The sequence below is a fragment of the Lagopus muta genome, chromosome 7 (assembly GCF_023343835.1).
Source record: "Lagopus muta isolate bLagMut1 chromosome 7, bLagMut1 primary, whole genome shotgun sequence".
Lineage (NCBI taxonomy): Eukaryota > Metazoa > Chordata > Aves > Galliformes > Phasianidae > Lagopus > Lagopus muta.
Window position 1 is genome coordinate 18,260,288 of NC_064439.1, and position 25,548 is coordinate 18,285,835.

A 25,548-nucleotide genomic window follows, 5' to 3' on the forward strand; every position below is an offset into this window, starting at 1 on the left:
ATGCTTGACAGGAGGGAGGGAGCGATGGAGGAAGAGGAAAAAGTTCTTGGGTTAACATAGACTAATATGACTATTGTTTCTTCCTGCCCTAATGCTGCATTTCTGCACTGTAACAGGATGTACCAGGAAGCACTAAGTGTGACAAGAACTACAATTTTCATTTTTGTAGTTAAAATTGGAAGCAGATGTTGTTAACAAGAAAAGGTACCTTCTGGGATGTGGTTTGTTTAGGAGTACAGAGTGACAATGAAATTTTTAAGTGAAATGCTTCTAAATCACAGTATCACTCACTGTTTTTCAGTATACACCGTGATCACAGGGTTTATTTCTTTTCTCCAGGATTTCAAACGATTTACTAAAAGACCTTGAATGAGTACTTGCCAAGATGGTATTTTTGTTGGAAATAATGATGGCCAGCCAAAACAGCATGTTACTTTCTGATATACCAGTTTGAGTGTAGTCATCTTGCCTGCAACTTGGTGAGAATTAATGACAGATATGCACTAAATTTTCTTGAAAACTAATCGTGAGGTAATAGCATTTGTTGGGTATTTTTGATCACTATTTAACTGTTGTTCAAAACAATGGTAAGCAAGATCTCTTCGAAAATTAACATATACTTGAAAACAGTCCTGCTCTTCAGTAATGGTGACTGTGTATCTTTGCCACGTCAAAAGTTAGCAACAGTTTTTGATTTTTCTTCTTGAATCTAGTTTTACTACTGGTTACCTATTCCCATAACTCCCATTACGATTACGATTACCCATAACTGGCAATCCCCCTTCCCTCATTAGGAACTTATCTGCCAGAAGTAGCTTTCTGGTACTACTTGTGAAAGTATTCACAGGTAGAAAAATATGAACTAAAGTGAGCTTCATGTTTTTCATGATGTAACCTGCTCTAGCTATGATCAGTCTTCTTTTTTTTTTTTTTTTTTTGTGTGTGTGGGAAGAAATTTGTCTTTCTTTAAACTACCTTTCTTGGCTTTGCTCTGGAGTATATTTGGTATATAAGTAACTTTTAAAGATTGGGCTCATCAAACTCATTTGCCCACAGAGAGTGTGCTCCAGCTCAAATGGAAGGGGACTTAGGCATGTGGAGTCCGTGCAAAGATAGCAGTGATAGAGAAATTGGTATGAGGTGGGAATAGACGAGAGTTTAGCTTGGGGGAGGCATGGGAAAATGAATTTGCAGTTTTCACTGTGGCTGTCTTCATCCTAGCAGTTTTGCAGGAATTGACCTTTCTTCCCCTTCACCTATTTCAGCTCTGTGCCATGTAAGCCTTACATTTGTGCAGTGTGCTTGTGATATTACCAATGGGATCTGTGAGACCTGATGTGGTTTTCACAATATCATGGGATATGCAAGAAATTTTCTTGTGTAGGTGGTCTCACCAAAATTACCTCTGACCTGGAGTTTGGAGTCTGTGGTAATGTTTAGTGGGAGTGGGCTAGTATGACATAGCCTGAGGGCTATGCTTAGAGTAAATTAAATAGGGAATGAGAGCAGGAAGCTGATGATTCCAGAGGTTCTTTCAATCTAGCCAGGAGGAACTTAGCTGTGATTAGGGTATTCAGTGACTGGAGACAGGATAAGAAGGCTGAGGCAGGATGAGTATAGCAGTCATTCTGACATCCTGAATTGCTTTTGTACGAAGACCTCTGTAAATATGGTCAGCTCTAGGTCTCAGATGGCAAGCTTTATGCTGCCAGCTTTTCTGTTTTTTTCCTTCCATAAATCCAAAATTATAGTGGTAGCTTTGTGTAGCCAAGCACCACTAGTGAATGGAGTTTGGAAAAGGGAAAGAGAAGCCACACTGGTACTGAGGAAATCATGTGGCTGCAACCGTCTGTAGGAAAAATTAACATCTTTTTAACCACTATCCCACAAAAATGTTTTTGTTTCTGGGAAAAATGTAAAGCTAAGGTGGATAGAACACTAAAAGCAATTGAAACATATGTGCAGAAGACATTGCTTCGTGTAAATACAGCCTCTAACAAACCATTTCACATTTCACCCTAACAGAAAAATCTGTCATTATGGATGAAATTGGGACTTAAAACAAGTTTTATGGAAGGGAATATAACAATGTGACTGAAAATTAAGTTCAGGTTAAATTTCAAATGGTACAATGCACAGTCTCAAAACAGTGGCAATAGAGGTGGAAAATGAAAGAAAAAAGAATACATGGTGTATAGTAGAGCTGTGGACTGTTCCTGGTTATGAAATACTTACTTTTCTATGTTTCTGTATCTGTGTATTATTCTTTTTTCTTTTCCTTTTTTTTTTTTTTTTTTTTTTAAATAAATGCAATCTTTTGTTTGCCATCCACAATCATTCTTGTCTTAAACCGTCTTTATAACCACATTTTTTCCAGTTGAGTTTTTGAAGTATAGTTGCAAAGAGACAACATTTTCAAAATCGTAGGCTGGGGTATGGAGGGCATGTTATTTAATCTTACTGTATTAAATTGTTATTCAAAAGGCAAATGTACACTTTAAAAATATCTATTGTAGCTGTTGCCAGCTTCTGATTCGTCAGTGACACAACTATGTCTCTCCAAGAGGAGCATTTTTTTCCAGTAACATAGCATTCTGAATGAATTTTTGATGAAAGACTGAGCAGAAATCATTAATATTCACAGTGAACAAAAGAAGAGCTGTACTAATGTCAACTCTCCCTCCATTTTTCTCTTTATTCCAAACACCGTCCATCATTCTGAACTCTCATTCCACCAGACTGCCCAGAGTAAATACAGAACAAATTCTTCATGCTGATATGTTTTGAACAAGTGCTTCTTAGTTATTTATAAAGACAAAGCTCTTTCTTGTTTTTAAAGTTTTTGAATGAAAGATTAGGACATGTAGGTGGCCTGAGAAGAGATGGTGGGAAACTGACACACCGTATGGCAGAACATGGGACTGTCCAATTTAAGCTAGCATCTACAGACTCCTGATTGAATTCTTCAAACAGGTGATGTAGAGGAATGTATTTCTACACCTTCATAAATTTTAAATAATGACAGACCATATTAAACATACTTAGACTGAAAACCTATATATGCTCTTTCATAATGAGCAAAGATGTGAAAATCTTTTGGTCTCTTCCAATTTAGAAATGAATTGATACAAATAATGTTTATTTCAGTTTATAACAGGTGATAGAGAAACAGTATTCCATTCCAAACTACTTTTTCCCATGGATAGAGAATATGAGTAGACTTTTTCCATTTCAATGAGCATATTTATGACTTTTGGCAGGGTATTATTGTGCAATTCAGAATGCGGTAGACTAAACCATGTAGCAGTTCTGTAAAGGAAGGAAACCTGGATTTTTAACTTCGATTTACTTTATGATCTCATCTTCTGTTTATACCTGATTTCTTTTAAAGTTTAGATAACTTTGGTCCGTTTTTTTGAGCTCTCCACAATTCAAAGAAACCTGTTTTTTGTATCTGTAATACATATACTGATTACATCAGTAGAACATATCAGCTCTGGATCTCTGTAGTTTGCCTGAAAAGATCCCATCTTATGGGGCTGTAAAAATAGCATTTACATTAGTAGTGATTTCAGCAGTTTCTTGTCTCAGTGCTTTATTGTATTAGAGTTTCTGAACTCTTGTATTCTTCAGGTCATCATGATCTGAGCAGGAATAGTTTCAAAGCTTACATGAAGTTAACCTGTTAATAATTAGGTTTATTTTTCTCAGAAAAAGTTTTTTTTGTAATTAGTTGTTGAAAGGATACTCTATAAAAGAAGTTAGGTAATGTTAAAACTAAGTAAGTCTATTGACTTTCTTCTGTATATGTTAATGCAGTCTTTGCATTCTGCAAGTAAATATTCATGCTTTTGACTAAAACCTAAATATTGAAACACAGAACATCTAAGCTGTTGTTATTTCAAATGCAGTGATTCAGATGCTTAGCCTATTACACTATTATACATTGTTTGGGAGAAGTGAGATAATAAGCACTTCTAATATTTCCTACTAATTGCAGATTCTACCGTTTTCATGCATCAGATTTGTGTATGGCAGTCTATTTGTCATATGTTTAATCTTAAACGTAATCCCAATTTGGCAGAAGTAGACTCTTAGGTCTTAATTTCACGTGGTCTATATTGATGTGAATATGATGGCTGTCTACATGAGATAGCCATGTACTTTTTGTTTTAAAATCTTAGAACCTGTTTATTTTTAAACAGTCCTTTTTCTGGCTAGAATACAAGGGATAAGTGGTTAATTAAGATACATCATTAGTCTTCAGCAAAATGAATTATAATTTGTTGTGGGCAGAAAACCTATGAGGAATATCCATATTGCATTGTCTGGAAGCCATTTACAGAAACAAGTTACAATAGAATTTCTGTGCTTTTCAAATTAAGGCAAAGCAGGAAAGTCTGATAGACTTGAGCAGGAAATAGAGACAAAATTTAATGAAACAAATCTTGAATTTGATTAAATTGGATAAATTAGATATTAATCTAGATTTCTACATGTGATCAAAATTCACTTATCTGCTTGCATAAGTTGTATCTGTACATCTATTAAGTCATAGCTGGAACAAAGATGACAGTTCTGCAGTTAAAATCCAGATAGAAACAGCCTTCCAAAAAAAGCTAATTGAAGTTTATGCAGGGAAATCTTAGTATTTTGTTTGACTCAAGATGAGACAGAGCCCATATCATTCATGGTCATTAAACCTGAAAGCAGACTTAAAAATGCTTTGTCATTTTCTCGGACTTGTTTTTTTTTCCTTTGTATTATGATTGCATATAAGATATATATGTATTTAATTTGATCTTTGGAAGTTTTATCCTTGAAATGACCTTCTGCTTCTTAAAAGTTGAGACTCAAAAAGTGTTTCTTCCTGGGAAAATCTCTCTTTCCTAGTTTTTGTTTTAAGATGGTTAACTGTTTCATGTAAGGTGATTTGCATTGTCCTTTTTGAAAGCAGCTAACAAGTATATGTGTATGACAAGTATATGTGTATTTCCCTTGGCAATTAGCTGATTTTATTTTGTCTATGGTGTGTGTGTGACCATCTAACTTGCATTTTTAACATTTTGGTCTCTTAATTTGCTGGTCGTCTGATAAATGATATCTGTGTGAGCCCCTAAGTCATTATGAAGTTACCCAGGTACTTTTCTGAAAAACTCAGGCTGGTCTTGCTGGTCTAGTAATGGAAAATTTTTGGTATTAGAAAGATTCTGCAGTTACACTGTAGACTAAAGTCGCATAATCTGACTTCCCAAATTAAGAAGATGAAGATTGTGACATCCCCAAAAACTTTTGGTGCTAAAGTGAGAATGGTCCAGAATGCTGGCTTTGAAACTTTGCATCCAGGTGTCTGAGAAGAGAGCATTGAAGCCTAGAGAGCTATTCCAGCATCCTGTCACTGTTTAGAATTCTCCTTCCAAACTGCTCTTTGTTGCCTGTTGCACATCCCATCCAAAGCCTTTCTATGTGATGGGGAACCTCTCTGCCTCCCTGCAACTGCAGTGTGTGCCTGGCAAGCATGCTTGCTCAGAAACAGGGCTGGCTTTTAGACTAAGGAAGACTTGGGACTGTTTTCCTTGGTTCAGCTGTGGTGGCAGTCATCTAGGAAGTGATAGATCCTGCTTCCAGCCCCAAAGGTGTTTGAGCCCACAGATGGGTGCCCTAATCCTGGCTTTGATGGGGGTCCTGTCAGGAATATTGCTGAAGTTGTGCTATGGTATAGAAAGGAACAGAGGGTTCATGGGTCAGAGAAGGGCCTCAGGAGAGAGCAGAGTTGTGTCCGAGTGTTGTGGTTATCAGGCAGTAGGGATGGAGTGGCAGTGTTCTGGCTTCTGTTCCAAAGGCTCTTTGTCCATTTAATGATGGTAGGACAATAAGATTATGGCAAATATGAGATTTACATGACTTTGATACTCATTTTTTTACCTGTTTGTTTTGTACCTGTCAAAATTTCTACAAACAAGCATAAAAACAACAACAAAAAACCAACCCTGTGGGTAGCATCTGTCAAGTACTGGGCTGTACAGGCTGTTAATATCTAGGATTTAAATATAAGCTTAAGGCAGCTGAGTCTGACACTTCAAATTTCAATGGAGAACATATTAGAGCTTCATCTTCATCTTGCAAAGAGGTGATTTAAAAAAAATTAAAAGGCAATGAAACATGCAGATAACTTCTGGCTGCAGAATGGCTTACATGTATGCGAGATTAGGCACTTCCTGCCCTCAGGATTTGCAGTTTTGTATTACAGATTATCATTATTGCTTACATTTTTTGATGAGATTGAGAAATTTCTTTGGCTGTAGTGTAAAGCTGCCAAAATTCGTTTACCACAGACCTGAAGGCAAATAAAATACTTCTAGAGGCAGCCTTGGGCTTTTGAGAGCTTTTTGCTGAAAGGCAGGCTCAGACTTCCCATGAGATCATTGAAGAGATAAAATGACTAAAAGCTCTTCAAAGCTAGGCCTTAGGACCCAGCATAGATTAATTCTCTGGTGATGGTTTGTATATGTATATAAAAGGAAAAAGAAAAAAAAAAAGAATAAGTATTTACAAAAAATGTAATTTAAATAGAAATGTACCCAACAGGACTTATCGCGTTTTAGTATCACTTATTCTTTTTATTTCACTATAAGAACATCTTAATATAACTTTAATTTAGGCTTCAGAAGACAAGGAAGAAATATATGCCCAGCTTTCAGAGAGGTTATTTTACTCATTTCATGCCAAATGGCTGCTACCAGTAACTCAGAGACATTCAAATTAATTTGCATAACAAGTACCTGCACAGTTATTCTAACCCTATACTGCATGTTAACCTAGTTGCTCACTAATTATAATTCAGTATGAAATCCTAAGTTAAAGCTGTTCTTCTCCCACCTTTTCTTTTATTACTTTTATAATTATATTAACTCTAAAATTTGTTTAACAGATAGCAGCATGTTCTAGATAAAGACTTCAGTCTTCGATGCTGTAGGTAGAATAGAAGCTAAGAGTTAGTTTATGCTGGAAATAACACAAAAACTGCTGAAAAAGAGCTGGGTAAGATGGTACTGAGAAGCTTGATGATACTAGCATTAGAATTGTAGGCCTGGGAGCTGAGAAACCTAGGTTCCTCATAGGCTTCCTTTTGTACTGTAGGGATGCTGCTTTACTTCATGACCCCTTGTTTGCCAGTTTGTAAAGCAGAATTATAGCATGGTCATGTATCATCAGATGTATAGCAAGGAGCAGTTCTGTAGAGTAGGTCTGAATTCTCTAAAAAATTCCAGGTATTCTAAGGAAGCAGCTTGTTCTCTGAATAATTCCTGCTGCACATCCCAATCTCTGACTGTGCTGGATTTGCCTGGTGCCATGGGTCGTCAATGAGGTCACCCAGCTGGAACCACTGGAACCACGGCTGTTTTCATTTATCCCAGGCTGCAGCCTGGGATACCCCCTCAAATGCCTGTATACAGGGAGAGGACTCATTACCCTCTGCCTGTAGCCCTCATCAAAGGCTCTAGTCCTCTATTTATAAAAATTCTTCAAAATCTTATCCACAAGAAGCTGTATGAGAATAAAGCATTTATTGTTTTTAATGTTATTAATGGCAACAAGAGGTCTTGCCTGAAGACAGAATTTATGGATAATTTGTGATGTACAAAACACTTGGTATAGTGTTTCTTTTGCCTGTCTCTTCTCGGAAGATACTTGCTGCACTATTTCACTTGGTGCAGGCATTAGCTTTCCTTGATGTGATGAACTGTAATTCAGTGTGCTTTTAATATGGTAATTTGCGTGTACTGTTTACATGAAGAGCATTGCAGAACTAGATTTGTAATATTAGCTTTTGGAAGCTATTATTTCCCACAGTAAAATTTGAGAACTTACTTTTTGTAAGTGTTATGGCAGCACTTTTCACGACACATCTGCTTAGTTAGAAATGTGAGTATCCAGGTAACTGCAAGTTGACTTCCCCTAATTTCAGTAGAATTGTTTACAAGGGTAATTGTATTCCAGGAATGACAACACAGTTTTGTTAAGAAAGAAACAGCGAGACAATTGAAGAAAATGGTACAGATTTAGAAGAAAGGCGATGCTCTAGTGTGAAAGCAAATGACAGAATTGATAAACTAAAAACAATAGTAATATATATATATGTGTGTATATACATTTGTGTGAATTATGGAGTAAAATGAGGGCAATTTTAAAATAGGGCAGAACAGATTCTTACTTTAAATTGTGTGGAATTCAGTGGGAACTAATGTTATTAATGCTCCAAATTTTCTGTGGTTATACCAATAGTGCTGATCTGCTGTGATTTTTTTGAAAAGTAGTGAGAGGTAAATAATGTATTGTGCTGAATTCAGTGACAACTGGAAGAGTATTGAGTTTTCAGGCATACAGCTTATACTTTGGGCCTGAACAAGGCTGCATTCTCATAAAATTTTTGATGTGTATATCTGCTACAGTATGCACTGTTTCTTCGTGAAATGATAGATCAGCTTGTATTTGATATATGAAGAAGAGATTTCCCCAGGAAAAGAAATTTTTAATCTGAAGTTTTGCTACTAAACTGTAGGCAATGACTAAAGCAAGAGGTAAAGTTTTATGTAACTTTGGAGGCTAAAAAAATTTGCCCGGTAATGAATCAATTTAATCTGGTTCAGTTATTCAGTAAAATCCTGTAAGAATACTATATGCATTTCTTTGAATGCATGTCGACATTTCTAAGTTGGGTGCTTGCCACTTCATCGATGATACAAGCTGAAATGTTATTTTCAGTGGATGATGGAAGAAGATGTTTTTATCGTCGTATCATTGTTGTCATGGAAACTTGTGTATATCATTGTTAAACAGAGAGTATGTAAGGATCTGACATTCCTGTGCCTTATTATTGCTAGCTATTGTACGTATTTTTAGTGTGTTTTCTTCAACACTGTAGTCAGTGCTTAAGAACTGGTAAGTTGCTCTCCTGCATCACAACTGGGAACTCAATTACAGGATTAGATGGTCCAGAGAGCCCTCAGTACAAAGTTCTTTGCTATAAGGTTCTTTTCAGTACATAGTTATTTACAGTTTTTTTTTTTTCAAAATCCTTTGCAGTTTATTATAAACGCTACAAAGTAATATTTATTCCAGCAAATTATTTTGAAATGGAAGCTTTTTTGAGGGATGAGTTATATATCAATCCTTACATATTCAGTCTCTTCAAAATAACGGCTATTTTCAGAATGCACTTTGTCTTTGAATATGCTGCTAAATTCATAATAAAAGCTCTTCTGTCTTAAAGTGGAGCAGTATGCTAGGACAGAAGGCTGATTACAGCCCTCCAGATTTAAACTGTCCTGGATACAACGTGTGTGTAACTTGTTGCCTTGTTTGAATCTTACATTGAGCACAGTTCACGAAGTGAAGGACAACTACACGAGAGTCAGGGTTCTGTGGACATTGAGGGCATTCAGTGTTTTGCACAGTTACAGTATTTTATTTATTTATTTATTTTACTATTGATTTTGTTATTCTACTTTTCCCAACAATTATTTATGATTGAAATAATTTGTCTTGATAAAAAAACGAAGTTACTTGAATAAATTTTTCATCATTGACCATGTGCCAGAATTTTTTGTTTTTAATCTTTGCATTTTAAAATGTAAGATTTTAAATATCTGTTAATGTAGAACTTAGCTTTTTATTTTATCATCAGCTGTCACAAGCAATTAAATGCAAGATTAAACTTACATGAGAATCATAGAAACCTGAAAGTTTCCAGAACAGCAAAGTAATAAAGATTTTCAAATGCATATATTACTTATGAGGTGATAGGTGGATCACCTATCATCATCATCATCATAACTGAATTAAATTTGTAGAAAAGGCTAAATTTTCTAAATTCTAAATACCAGTCTGTAAAGCTAAGAAAATACATGAAAGAGAATGAGTCTATTTGGAAGTGAAATATATCTTTTCAGGGTTTGTAATGTAGTGTAATAATGTACTTATTAGATTACATTAATCACTGAAAGGAAAAAGAGAACATCTTTAGCTGTTTAGAATGTGTTGGTGCAAAATTAAGAATATTTACCTCCACCTTCATATCTGTTACCTATAGTTGGTGATAATTTTAGCTGTAATTCACAACAAGGTAAAATTTCCCATTTCTCATAAAACAATCTCAATATTTTCTTCTGTAGGATTTATGTTTGGTTAAAGTGAATTTTTTTTTGTATGGAAATCTTATAAATATTATCTAAACCTTTCTGCATTTGAAGAATACAAAGAGAGAAGCCATGTTTTCTCTTTTGAATCTCTCTTCTGCTGAATGTGATTTAGGTTTTATGGAAATCTCACACAGTAACCAAGTCAACTGTTAATTTCATTTACTATCCATCTTCTGCAGGGCAGATAACTTGGGTGTGTGCTGCTCTCCACTGCTTACAGTGACTAGCAGAGTCTGCTGCTCTGCCATTAACTTTGGTGGATGACTGTACCTGTTTGGATACTTGAATACGGTGAAAGGGATTTTATGATGGTAGGCAAGAGAAGGGGAAATCTGCCACTGGGTCAGGTAGAGTAGATGAAATAATGGCAGTGCAGTCATTTTGTCTCCTGCTGCATCAACTTGTGAAGGATTTTCCAAGCTTCTGATTAATGTGAAAATTAAATTTAGAGTGGAAATGCCAAATTGTTAAGGATTTAATGTTCATTTTAAAAAATGATAAAATAGAAAAGAACAATGGAAGCTATGTATCCCATTTAGGAAATACCATTTTTGAAGCTTACAGGCTATTATGCAAAAGTGGTAGGCACTTACATTAATATTGTCAGAAAAATGACGCTATGGCTTTGTGTGTTTTAGAACTCGTCTGAAAAAGTTTGAAACTGGTTTATTTCAGTATATTGTTACTCATCACAGCTAAGTTTACATTTGCATGGCACAATGCATCATGGTGAATACTCCCACTTCTGATTGGGTCTGCATGATTCATTTCTCAGGATAATTAGCTGTGTGGAAAAGGGTTTATTAGCTCAGGCAGTGTCATGATAGCATAGCTACACTGCTTCTGTTTAACCAGATTTGATTAGGTATTATTATGTGAAACTATTTGTACTGTACGAATTTCTAAATGATCTGACGTTAAAATGCAGTTGTGCTTAAACACCATTTCTGTGAGCATGTTTGTAAAATAAAATAATCAATTCTTATGACATGTAAGGCACTGAAAAGGTTTTCTGGGTTTCACAAATCAGTGTTCTAACATCTTATTTTTATTTATCTTTAAAAATGCCATTACAATTCCTTGATATACCAAAAGTTTGAATAAGAACTTCTATTGAATGAAAATCTTTGCTTAGATGATGAGATATTTGCAGATTTTGAGCTGCTGCTGACAAATGCAGTGTTAATGATCTGACAGATACAAGCTTGTGGTTTGGCTTTTTCTTTAAATAGAACCATTGCTTTTGCTGATGTTAATTGATATTTCATATTCAGGAGAGGCTAAATTTGGCAGGCCGGGAGCCCGTGCTTTCTTTCTGTTTGTGATTGCAGTGCTGATAGCCTAACTATGAACTTCCTTGGGCAGTGCTGCTTCTAACTCCCAGCCTGATAGATGAGTATTTCTAGAAATGAGCAGTAATTGAATCTCAGTGCTTACAAATTCCTTGTGTGCCTTTTGAAAAGAGACCACCAGCTGCGTTCTGTTGAATTAATTGTACTTATTTCTGTGATGTGTGCATCTGTCCAGAGAGAACAGAAAATTATGCTCTTTTCTCAGGGAAGTCTGTGGGTTGATTTTGAACTCACTGAAAGCAGGATAGTTAGAGCATTAAAACTCTGCCTCTGTTCCTATCATGTTTTCAGTCCAGAACCACAAAGAAGTGCATTCATAACACATACATCTGTAATGCTGTGCAGATTTTCCAGCCAAATTACCTCTATCTTTGCCTTAAAATCTGTGTTCAAACGCTTCATGACGAACTCTGCTAAATATGTTTGAGGTTGTTGTGTTCAGGTACCTTTTCTGGAACAAGCAGTTTCTGCTGTCCAGTGAAATGATAAAAATTCAGCAATGTGTGGATGGTGCAGATCTCATAAGGGTTTTTGGGATTATGCCAAGTCCAGTAGTTGTCTTTGTTCAGTGATAGAACTGAGCATGGCTGCTGAATTGCTGTGTGCATCTGGACCAGAATGAGTGAAGGTCTTTGAACTTTCTGGCTAAAATCACCCGAATGCATTTCTAAAAATACTGATGAAGGAGCAAGGAGATGGCGTTGCTCTGGACAGGTATGGTCACAGCTGTGTGTGATCTAAACAGGATGGCTGCCCAACTGTGTGACTGCCTCCTGTGTGTACTGGAGCAACTCATACTAATGAGGACTTAAGCTCCCTCATGCCTTGTTCCTAAGCTGTGTGAACAAACTTCACTGTTTTGTCTGTGAGACAAAATGTGAGACCTCCATGCAGGATGGCATGGATTTATTTTAAAATTTGAATGAATTTATATTGGGTAATGCTCTGAATAACCTGCTGTGTGTATGCAGAGGTTCTGCAGATATTCTTAAAATATATATAATTCAATTATAAAATCTCATTTTGTCACACCCTGTATGCTTACAAATATTGTGTATACACAGCTCAGCAGTCCATAAATCCTTAAAATTCTCAGCAACTGGATTTTAAACAATCTGTGTTTTTTCATGTCAAAGTGAATGATTACATACTCATTATATACAATGGAAAATGGTTCAGAAGTGAAAGTTTGGAGGTTTTGGAAAAAATGCATATTTTGCAATGAATCTTTAGTAAAACAGTGCTTCATAATCATTTTGAAGATTAAAGGTCATCATTTAACTAGATCTTTATTCAGATTGGATGTATTTTTAGAGTAGTTTTTAAAATACCTGTCAACATACACAAATATTTGCTATGCCAAATGTGCCTGTTGATTCCAGTTTATTTATTGCCTCTTCTGGAAATAAATTCTACTTGTTCTTGACCTGCAGGCTGTTAATGGAACAATAATGCACTTCTGAACTGTGCAGCTCTTAAATGATCACAACAAATGCTCTCTATCCCTGGAAGAGTTCAGTACATGGTTGGATGGGGTCCTGGGCAGCCTGATCCAGTGGGTTTGGAACTGGATGGTCTTCAGGGTCTCTTCCAACCTGGAGTATCCAAGGATTCTTTGAAACTCCCCTCTGCATTTTATCTGGATATATTTGAGTTTCAGGGTTGCTGTATGGCACTCTGAATGTTATCAGATAGCGTTCCATGTTTGGGGGAGAAAAAAAGAAGTTAGGCAAGATTCTGTATCGTATGGTCTCTAACTACATGTATTATCTGTGGAGTGCCATACTGAATAACTTGTATGTATAATTAGTATGTATACTGTAGTATTTTTCCCTTACTCTTTTTTTTTGCATAATATTGTATTTTTCTTTATTATGATGATTTGCAGCAGTTGCTTTGAAATCCCTGTATTGTGGAAGTTATGTGGAACACAGCGTGTTTGAATGCCCAGTTATACCTGACATAGGTCATGCAAAAAATGGGAAAAAATGAAATTCTGTGAAGTCAATTAAGGCTCATGTTAATGAGAAAATAGATCTTTATTATGAAGAATCCATTACAGGAAAACCACGATTAATATATAAGAAATTACGCTATGTTCAGTTACTGAAAAAACACCAAATACAGTGTAAGCATGCTAAAAATCTGAACAGGCTCCCATCAACCCAATCTTCAAACAATTTTGACTTGGTCTTTTTGACTGTGTTTACTTTCCATGACAGAAAATAGAAAAAGATTTTCCCATACTCAGCAACTTTTGCAGCTACTGATAGATCTTCTCTACTCCCTTAACTGTTTTTTCAGTCTTCACATATGTAATTTCTTAAATGTAGGAATGAAAGAGAAATTAATGGTGGAGGAATACTGTATTTAAAACAGTATCACAGAAGCTTTGGTGCTACATTGCTGACTTTTTGTAGGTCTTAACATGTGGTGCTTGAAGTCATGCACATGTTTGTTGCTTAGGAATATATCTTCTGCTGTGATAGTTTTCAGAAATGAGCTGTTATTGTGCATATCCGACTTGTAAGACTATACTGCTCTTCTGCACAACAATGAAATGTCCTGGGCTCCAAAAGCTGTCATATTAAATTACGGGTGATCCTCACCTACACAAACCAGGCCTTCAGGTTTCAACCTGAGCATCAGCAATGCCAATTGAAATGTGGATTTTATGAGATATATTTGAAATAACAGGATGAAAAGTCTTGAAGCTTTCTGTAATATTAATCCATAATGAATATTACATCTTGATTATAATAGACTGAAAGCATGAAAGCAGTTTGTGCCTTTTTTCTTAACATATTCTGCCTCACCCCCCAGGAATGTGTGTTTTTAAATAAGATCCTAGGGGCCATTGTGTTCAGGCTCAAGTACTCAATATTCTTTGAAGAGGTTTTCCAAGAGCACACATTGCTTATATCTTTGCCTGATTGCAAAACCCTGTAGTGGTGAATCCCTCTGCTAGATGAAGTTCAAAATCATGACCTGTATAAAATGAGAAGTATACATGCTACAGTTTAGAAAGAAAATAATAAAATTGTGATTACTCTGACTGGTCCTGTAATATGTACTTATGTGTTTTACAGATGCAAACACTGTGACACCATGTCCATTGGAATAAGAATGTATTTCAGTTTCGTGTTAGCTGGACTTCATATTGGGAAAGGTTGGTTTTGAGATCATGACAATTTTAATGGTGAATGAACTTGCATGGTTGTGTAAATACATAGCCATGTACGTTTGTAAGTATGCGGATGTGTTTGTATCTGTTTGTGCACAGATTTAAACTTCAGCTAACTTCACTGATTTAAGGCATGCTGTAGGCTCTGAACCATTTCCTGAAACTCTGAACCTTTTCAGAGTTTTCATGTTTTCTCCACATATTAATTAGTAATATGAAAAAAGTTTAAGAAATTGTTTATGCTTGATGGAAGAAGAATATTTCCTGGTAAATATACTAGCTGCCACATCTACTGGAAAATGAGAATAGTGCATTTTTTTCATTGGACCAACAAAGTAAAATTTTGTGATGAGTAGCTTTGGAGTCTGCATGCCTTGAATCTTAGAACTGCACAGTTTTCCCATAGAATCAGTGTTTCCCTTTTAAGCCTGTTAATTTTGCTAAATTGCTTATGTTATGAATTAATTGAATCGCAGTATTTTAATTACGTGTGTTCATAGTCATTTTATAAATAGTTGACAGGGATAGGTCATTTAATTATATTTTATCTGTAAGAAAGCATTAGCTCTGCTGCAACTGATAGCTAGCAAGGCCATCTGCAATGCCTTTCAGTTCACTCACACTGAATTGTTCAGATAAAGACTGTCAAGTGCTGCCTAAATAAGGAAGGAGCCTTGGTAAAGTTAAGTGCAGTGGAGGACACAAATGAAGCATTGATTCCAGGCATGCTGTAGAGTCTGAGCTGTTTCCTGCAATTCTGATCCTTTTTAGAGTTTTCATTGTTGTTTTCTCCAAGTATTAAAATGCGAGTATCTGTCACTCAGGAGTTCACAGAGGATGAAAATGAGAATGGAGAAGAAGAAAGGGTGAGTTAAACCCAATAGCTTTTAGAAATATATATTTTTTTCTTGTTACTCTTTTAGGACAAGAAAACTGGAATGATTACCTTTCTTTTATAGGTCTTCCTCAAGCCTGTTATTGAGGACAGAAACATGGAGCTGGCCCGAAAATGCAGTGAAATAATAAGTGATGTAAGTGACAGTGATAGTTTGCATCCTTATATTTGCATTTCTCTTTTCAGTGGTTTTATTTTTACCACATATATACATTTACAGTCCATATTTACTCAGAAATGTGCCATGCAGCATGTGCCCATCCAAGACGCAAAAATAAGGCACAAATAATAGAAAAGCACAGCATGCTCTGATACCTTGAATTATTATTTTGGAGCACTTAAGCTATATGAAGCATAGGCCTAGGAAGAAGTTTCAAAAGTTGGGTCTCATGCAGAGGATGACTCCCATGAGAACACTTTGGCTGATCTCACCAGTAAAATGCAGTATTTTTGCTGGTTGCTGCTCAATCCTATGAAGTTTGGTTGGTTAAAATAGAATTGGGTGCTGTACTTACATAGTTGTAAAGAGAGAAGATAAAAGTCAAACAGATGAACTTTGGTTATTGTCTATTAGTCTTTGATGATAGAAGCTCAAATCTGTGTAACATATTATTATTGACTTGCAGTTATGAGAAAAACCCAATGAAACGATAGGGTAAAATGAGTCTGAAAAGTAGCTTTTCCCCTTCATATGAACTGCAATTGGAATTATTGTTCTATACAGCATGTTGAGGATGGTGGCAACTGAGAAAATGTCAGTGGAGAGAGACTTTCTTTCACAACTGTTCTCCTAATGAAACTGAAATCGGGGACTGTTTCATGATGTGTTACAATATTACCAGAGCACATGTTGCATTAATACAAGGTTCAGGATGTTATTGTTCAAGGTTAATGATGTTTTGAGAAAAGGGCGTACAGAATCTATGTTTTAAATGACGAGAGGATATGTATCAGAAAAAATAGGAAAAACAGTACCTTGGGGATGTAGGTTTTACAGTGCTGGCTCAAAAGTGTGACTTGACAAATAAAAAGCTTTCTCTCTGTACATGGACCATCTAGTAGTACTTTAATTTTTCACAAGAAGATTGCTGAAAATTAGAAAGATCCTTAAAAGAAGCCACCATGATGACTCCTTTGTAATCTCAAGCTGTTTTAGGAAGTGGTAAAGATTATTACTATTTTTACTGATGTCTGTCTACAAATTTTCTGTGGAAATGAACAGCATCTGACATAATAAAACATGGGAAGGCCAACTAAAAATGGAGATGGAATACTAGTCCCAAAATATGTCTTGCTTCTGTGCAGTTTGTTTTTCTAAACATGGTTGCTGTTCTTCAAGGCAAAAACTCCCTGAAAAATGTTGAAGAAATATTTGTTTTCATTGAAAGAAATCACTACCGTGCTGTGTACCCATTTGTGGTAATGTTGGTGGTGATTTTTACGCACTACATTTAGCAGTTAATTGTATTTTCTCTAAATTTCTTCAGGGTCTTGGTAGCTAAAGTGAATAATTAAGTTAAGCCAGGCTCCTGTAACCTGTAACAGTGTGGAGATGTGGTCTTTTGCTGAAAGCTTGTCTTGCATTTAGCCTGCAAATGCTTTCAGTTTTCATTGAGAAATGTGAAACATAATGGCAACGTGTCATTAATGCTTTCAAGACTGTAGCAATAAGTAATGGTCCAGAACAAATTTAATTTCAAAGATGATGTTCTTTGTTTAAAAAATGACACTCGTTTTGGGGGCTTTATTCAGACTCTGCTGAAGTCAGTAGGCGTGTTCTAATTGGCTTGGATGGAATATGTGTATTCCAATGTGGGGGGGGTTACAATTTTGCCCCACAATGACTTTGTGACAGCAGCTCTTGTCCTTCTGGACCATGGGACAAGGCGGTTGTCCTTGACAGTCTGGTAGCCTGCCAGCACAGCTCCTCCATGAGAGCACACTAACAGGAGCACTTGTGACTTGAGATACTGTGATTGCATTACACTCACCCTGCATTCTTTTCAGGCTGACTTTAGTTTGGCAATATGATTTTAAAAAATGGTTGTGATGGCATTCCTGAGTGTATGTGCAACTGTCAGGCTTGAACTGTAAGCAGGGGGAAGCTGGGAAGTGTTTGTGTGCTCCCGTTCTTCAGGAAATCCCCATCTTCATTTGAGGTTGGCAGATATTTGTTCTGTGACTCTGGTACCCCTGAATTGTTTCTCCCTAAAGCCATTTCATTTAATCTTCCTCTATTATACAATTTTATTTCACTGATGCTTTCAAAACTGTCATGTATATTTGATCTAAATGAATTACCTTCCATTCCAGGCCTTCTCTCTTCTGTATTAGAGCTGAGCCTATCCATTTGCTTGTATTATTTATATTTTAGTATCCTGTCATCTCTTCTTTGGTCTGAATATGCAGTGTAATACTGTGAATGCTTTTTGGTAGAAGCAGATACTGTGTCTTCTGAAGATTCTGCTGTATTTTAGTCCTGTGTTGTATCAGTGCTTTTTGTAACCTAGAGCAAAAATAGTATCACTATCTATGTATCCTTGTATGGGAGCCAGCTTTGCCTCAGGATACATAAAGGAAGAGCTAAAGAGGCATAGAGCCAAGTGTAGTAGCAGTGCTCTTCCTCAGGTATCAGTAGGCTTGGGACAACCTAATTCAGCCAGAGTTATTTTTCTGGGCTCACCATTACTAGTCAGAGCCTATAGCTCAGGAATACTTTGAGGTCCAAATTTCTTTTGACTAGTAGAATGCTATGGGGCAATAATATTGTATGCTTGTCCTCACACTTTTTGCTAGTTTTCTGTGGCCACGGAAAGTGGATTTAGATAGATCTGTGATCTGACACAGTTCTTACACTGCTATGAAAGATTATAAACTAAGAAATGAAGAATTGGATAGGGAAATGATAGTGGAAAAAAAGTTCTCTTTCAATCCAGACTAAGAGCTAGATGAGAAAGTTCAGGCCTTTTTGTGACTCTTCCAAGCCTAATGAGATCCTTGAGAGATGACAGTTCTACAGTGGATCATGGCACGTTGGTCAGCATCGCCATTCGTATCATAAGTGGGTCAAAATATGAAGAACAGTTTTTCATATTTGAGTGAGACAAATATGTACCCCTGAATGTAAAAGAAAGTTAACTGCTTGGGTTAATCTTGGATTAGGCTGATACCACTTGAATTTTTCTTCTTAGAGCAACCTATGGACAAAATGAATTCTCCTGGTGAGCCAGGAAGATTGGGTGATCTTTGATAAAGTTTGATTTTAGCCAAATAGCATTCACTGAGCAAAACAAACAAGTCAGTTTGAAGCTTATCCTTTTGGTGATTGTCTAGGAATTTTAATCCAGTGTTACTGGATAGCTGTGCTTCTGATCAGAGTAGTTTTATGATGCGTCGGGGAGGAGAAAGGGCTCGGGAGAGAGCTTTTAAAAACTTTAGAGGCTCTAGTGAGATATTGGCCTTCGAAAGTATATCAAAAGGGCAGTGGTGGCTGTAGGCCATCATTTGCAATTTTTTCCTATTATCTGTTCTTTTTCTAAAGTTTACCAGACCTACTCAACCTAGACAGAGTGTATGGTAAGTCACTTAAAGGCAAAATTTCCTATTCAATATTTTAGCTGTTTGATTACCTATAGATAATCTGGTAAACTTTTCAGAAAATAATGAATTCTCTGCATATCTCTTCCAGCAATTGATTATGTTCTGTCATAACCAACTGCTTCAGTGTCCCACTTACTTCACTTAAAATAAATAGACATTTTAAGTACACATCATGACTGTGTTATACTGGTCTCATTTTGTCTTCCTTTGCCTAATTCTAAGTGATGTAAACACTTCTGTAACAGAATGAAGTGTGCTGAATTAAAACTGGACACACAGATTTTGTTGTATGTCCTTTTAAATAACTCATTTGAACCTGTGTGGACTACCATAATAAATATAAGTAATAATGGAGTGACATTATTCCTTTATTTCTTCTGATTATTTTGTAAGGATTTCTATGGCAGAATGGCTTTGATTATATCTTCTAGTCCCCTTCCCCCCAATTAAAAGATACCTTAGGAGGCTTTTATGCTTGATTTTTGAATGTAATTATTACTCTAATTAAAATGGATGCAATTACAGTTAGCTCTCAGTTATCTGTGTGTGATTTATTTAAGTTGTGAGCAGCACGGCTCTCCATGTCCTCTGCCAGAGCCCCAATTTTACAGGCATCCTACTGGGAATTCCATCAAACCTAACCAGTCGACAGCTCTATAGATAATCCTATAGTTTTCCTCAACCATATTGCTGTGAATAGCCATAATTCTTTAAGGGTGTTTTTTAAGCCATTCATGTGAACCTTCACACCTCACATCATGCACAGCCTTAAAAGCGTGTGCATGCATGCACACAGATTGGCTGTATAGGCGCCTGCTCATCTATATCATGACACTGCAGTTTTTGTGCATCACTCTGTGGTTACCTAGAAGCACAGTGACACGTACAGAGGTTACATGAACTATTGGATCAATGTGGCCCTGAGTGAAATGATGATATACAGTAATTTTACACCCTTTATTTCCTGAATATTTTTTACTTAGAATACACTGTAGTTCATAAAGGGGGATTATATGATTCAGTAAAGAGATGTAAATTCATTAGTAGTCCAAATATGGATGAGCTCACTGTAACCAAAATTATTTCCTGTGTGGTGATTATGTGGTCTGAAGGGAACTTGGCATTCATTTTATGGAGGACAAAAAACTTAATCAAAAAGTTAAAGAGCTGATTCTGTGTAAACTACCATTATTCCTCATGAATAATTTTCCAAGTCACTTTGTAGGAATTTGTGATACCCACTAAGAATGCACAGAAGGAGGAAATTAATACCACATATTTTGGTAATGGTCATGTTGCTTTGTCTGTTGCTTGTCAGCAAGCTGGGAGTGCATAAAAGCATGGTGCTGTTGTGCAGAATGTGAAAATGAGGTTAGAGAAATGGTAGCTGATAGTAACTAAGAAAGCTTAATCCTAAATAATTCAACTTGCCCGGAATTAAACTATGCTATATGAAAATAAAGACATCTCAGTAAAATCATTTAAGGCTACTTATTGGGAGTACCTTTAAAAGTAAGGACTACACAAAGAAATTGTCTGCCCATAGAATGTGTTTAATCAATCTTGCTGTATTCACAGTATTTCTTCATAGTTTGTATATAGTAAGGATCCCCTGCACATTTACTATGTCTATAGATGTTGCATTCTTCAGTCTCACTAATTAAAACCAGCTCTGACATGACTTCATCAACAGATTGATGTTTCAGATAACTGCATATTGCAGCTGTACCTATTGTCTGGTAGGAAAAAAGGAGGTGTTTTTTAAAAAATAAGCTCTTGCTTTTTTGCAAAATACACTGTAGTGTTTTGCACCCAAAATGCTTTTAGTTGTATATGTACACAACTTAGGAGATGGGATGGTATAAAATTTTCTTGGCTTTTTAAGAGACTCAGATATTACCTGCTTGTCACAACCATAGGGGTGCTTTGTAGGCGGTGTTTTAGCAATGGACTGGTGAATTTTTTCCTTTAACTCTTGGATTTATAAAGAGATGTTTCATTATGCTATCCAGATTCTGGGCTTGCAAGATCTGTGTTGGAAGCCAGTCTAACAGTTTTATCTGTGAGGTCAAAGAGAAAAGTCTTGATTCATCTCTCTTTTCTTTAGATGAGCAGAACATCTATGGGCAGTGGAAAAATTGTGCTGTATATGTAGAGAAAAATAATGTATTTATTATCTTTAATATTAAAGAGCTCTATGACTTTTACATTCCTGATTCTGTATGAGAACTGGATATTTCCCTGCATGGCCTTAAGAAGTTTGCTAGCCATTGAGCACTTTATTATTATAAGTAAATGAAATACAGCTAGCCATTGTGTATTTTTCAGTTTTTATGAACAACTGATCTTCTCTTTTTTCTTTTTATAGGTACACTACAAAGAAGAATTTGAAAAATCTAAGGGCAAGTGCATATTTGTACCTGACACCCCTCAGCTAAAACATGTGAAAAGTATTGGTGATTTTATTTCTGAGGTAAGAACAAAAAGAATTCTCTTTGCTTCTTATTCATTGTGAATTGAAGATTATATTTATGAGCAGGGGATGGATGGCTTATTTTAAACAATAATTCTGCTTAAAGTTGATGTGATTTCAAACACTGTAATTAGTGTATAATGTATACCCACATGTATTTACATAACCCTTTTATTCCAGGATTCTAAAATATGTTTTATTAACAACTCTGAGACATTCTGTGCTATTTTTTGGTCAACTGAGGAATAGCAAAAGGATTTCTTGTTAGTTATTCTGCATTGACGAGCTTTGCTAACTACACTTGTGCACAAACAGCCTGTCAAAGAAGAGAGAGAGAGACCTGTTGCTGTGTTATTACACCCGCTCTTCAATAAGGGAATGAGCTTTTTATATCCATATTTTTTCAAAATTTAAAGCAGGTTGTGTTTCATATTATCCCATTGTTGTCTTAGTGCAGTGAGATACATTAAACCCAATAATATGACGGATGGTTTATCTAGTAAATTACTGACCTCTAGTGTCCCATCACCTGTCTTTGCAAAACTTGAGCACTTCTTAAATTCTTAACAGCAGTGAAAAAATGCCTCTGTTTTGAGGGACACCCACAAATGTTTAGCAAATTATTTATCTATGTATTATGTAAAGGGAACTATAAAAAAAAAACAGCTGTATATCGCACAGGAAGCTAATAACATTTGATAGACTCGTTTAATATGTCTTTCATTTATATGGATACTTTCTCAGCAATAAGTGAAATGGTTTTTATAAATTTGGAAAACTTAGATCTGAAGCAAAAGTCTCATTGTTTTTGAACTATGAAGACTGCTCTGAAAGTGATACCTCCTACTTTATTACGTTGGCCCGTGACGTCAGAGCTGGATGTTGGTGGTATGACAGTAGAGGTGGAACTTTCCCACCAACATTATGTTCCATGTTGTTGCCATGTGACAAATGGCAGCAGAAGGGTTGTCTGACAAAATGCCTTCTGACATGGAAGTGCGTATGAAGCAAAGGTGTGGAACTGAATTCCTTCGTGCAGAAAAAAATTGCACTAATTGTCATTCACTGATGTGTACTAAACATTTACGGAGACCAGTGGATAGAGCATGAGAGGCAATGGGTGGCGCTTTCAGCATTGTTGACAGATACAGTGGGTCACCTCCACTGGTGCAGATTTTTAAAAGCCCGGCATACAGACTCTTCTTCATGGCTGGTGAAAACACATCGCTAAGGGTTATGACTACATTGAAAAATAGAGTTTTGTAGCTGAGAATCCAGTAGTGTTATTGCACTCCTTGTTTCTGATGTAGTTTCTATGAAAATAAATAGGAGGCATTACTTTTGGAGTATCCTCTGCATTTTTTATCCTTTTTATGAGGAATTGTAAGTTCTGAACACTGGAGAAAGCACAGAGTAAATAGAAAGGAGTTAAAAAATGAGTCTGCAACATGAGAAGATTAAGTAAAAAAGATGACAGACTTAACTTTAGTGATCCTGTCTTTTCCAATTGCATTTAATTGCTACTTCACATTAATTGGTAAAATATTGTTCTATTGATGTCTCACTGCTACCATTGTGCAAGATTTTGGAAAACATAATGAGAAAATACAAGTTGGGTTTTTGGAAATGATTTAATATGATGTAGAGAAAATGACTGGCTTGCTTTATTTTGTACTTCTCTCTTCAGTTCTAGAACTTAATTAACAAGTTCTTTGCATTACTTTGAGAATTAGACAGATCCACCTAAAGCATTTTAAAGTTAGTATTTAAAAAATGTGTATTTTCTTGACAATTTATGAGACTGCAGTAGATTTTTCCAGTTCTAATGTTCTTAGTGCCATTTTATTAAATAGGAAAAATATGTAGTATAATTACTGTATCCAGCGACTTTTTCATGTTGCATCACCTTTTTCTTTCCCTGTAGGTGAAGTACAAAGGAGCTGCTAAGAAAGACCTTTCCAACTCTCTTTATCAGCAGATGCCAGCTACAATTGACAGTGTATTTGCAAAAGAATTAACTCAGCTGCAGAGCAAGGTGCGACTTTAAAATCACAAAAAAGATTTGTACAATAATTGTAGGGCAGAATATGATTACTTTGAACAATATTATTGTGTGGATACTTGATTGCCTGCTTGATTTATTTTGGGTGAGATTATCATCCAGAGTTTGTTATCATAACTACTTAACTTCAACAACTGCCCAATTCTAAAATGTAGACAATCTGGCTTGCAAAGTTTATTAAATATAAACATTAAAAAAGATTAAAAGCAGGCAAAATCCATTAGCAACCCATGGATGCCATAGGGGATTACTGAATTCAGTAACATTTTATTGTGTTTATAGAATATGCAAATCTTAGATAAAAACCATTTCCACTCAAGTGTTCTGTTAGCTTTTTAAAATGTTTGAAGTAGAATCAAAGCAAAAAAAAAAAAAGCATTTAATGACATATGAAGGCACTCATTTGGAACAGTACAAATATTTTCAGTGTCACTAATCACTTACATACTACTGACAACAAATTTCATAGAATTAAAATTATAAAATCAAGTATATTGAACATTGTGTAAAACATGCAAGCAATTAGTAAAGTAGTAATCCTGGTTCAGTTGGCTCCAGGGGCTTACATATGTAATCCCCTCATTTCAGGTAGGTAACACTTAGCTTCCATTGATCCCAGTGGAATTATGAGTATTGAATATGTGTAACATGAGTGAAGTTGTAAATTTTTGCTGTTACTCATCATAACTACGACTGATACACAGTCGTGGATCTTTATCCAAGAATCTCAACATTTTTCTTCTGCCTTTCTCCTCTCTTAAAAGTACTATGTATTGTTTAATAAAGCAAGCCTGTGAATACAGTCCTAAACTCCTGCTATTGATAGATTCCCAATATTCATCCATTTTAATACAGTGAATTTTTTTCAGAGCAGTGGAAAATATCTGTGATGAAAAAAGGCACTGAAATCTCGGGACAGCTTGTAGAGAAATGACTTGATTTAAAACAACGTGTTAATCCAGATAATAATAAGCAAATTCATTAATGAAATGTATTTTTTTTCATAGTTTGAAATAGAACATGTTTGAAGTTAAATCAGCACAGCAGCTGCAGTAAGATTAGTGTCACATATATTGTCATGTGAGTGAACAGTAGAAATAAACGAAATTAAAACTTTATAACATTTTTAAACAGCTTGATTCTTAAAACATTATTTAACTAGCTTGGTATGGGATATACTAATGGATTCACTCCAAATGTGTATATTTTCAATTAATTTACGTAAATGAGGTTAATTAACATCAGTGATATGGCAGAAAATATAAATAACTGAGGCTAAAAATGAAAACATTTGATTTATCAAAAAAACTTGAAAAGTCTGACATTTTTATTTGATGATTTTGAAGCTTTTCTTCAATCATCCAGCAGTCGTAGAGAAACAAATATGCATATATGCTGTTATATTAAAGCAGATTTTTTTTCCTGTAAAATTCATACCATTCTCATAGGAATAGATGCTTTATAAATCTTAACTACCATAAAGCTTCGAGATATGCTGACACATTTTTTGAACTTGTGGTTACTGTTGCAATGGACCTGAATTTAATGCTACTTTGAGAGACATCCTAGGGGATTTTCTAGTGGAAAATCTTCTCTACAGTATTCAAATCTAATCCATATTGTGCCTATCACTGTGATACCTAAGTAGCTAATATAAGGATTTCAGATTTCAGCTGTGTCAGGATGTGGCAGAGAAGATTTCTGCTGCATCCTTCTAGGCAGGATTGTGTATTTACAGGTCACCAAGGGGAGACTATATGTACCCCACAGGGAGAAGGAA

General features: G+C 35.7%; 1 protein-coding gene across 7 annotated transcripts in view; it reads left to right on the forward strand.

The window, feature by feature from the left end:
• Nucleotides 1-25,548, forward strand: part of NEBL (nebulette) — a 239,758-nt gene that overhangs the window by 137,434 nt on the left and 76,776 nt on the right. For 4 of the 7 annotated variants that reach the window (XR_007378036.1, XM_048950458.1, XM_048950457.1 and 1 more), the window contains 5 exons: nucleotides 14,644-14,723; nucleotides 15,510-15,604; nucleotides 15,698-15,769; nucleotides 21,602-21,706; nucleotides 23,631-23,741. The exons of 2 other annotated variants lie outside the window; for them this stretch is intronic. Coding sequence is in view for 4 of the 5 variants with exons in the window: in XM_048950457.1 (XP_048806414.1) it covers nucleotides 14,644-14,723; nucleotides 15,510-15,604; nucleotides 15,698-15,769; nucleotides 21,602-21,706; nucleotides 23,631-23,741 (463 nt within the window). In the remaining variant the exon portion in view is untranslated. Of the gene's footprint in view, nucleotides 1-14,643; nucleotides 14,724-15,427; nucleotides 15,605-15,697; nucleotides 15,770-21,601; nucleotides 21,707-23,630; nucleotides 23,742-25,548 lie in introns of those variants that run through there. One more of the 7 variants, XM_048950459.1, reaches the window with a different exon arrangement.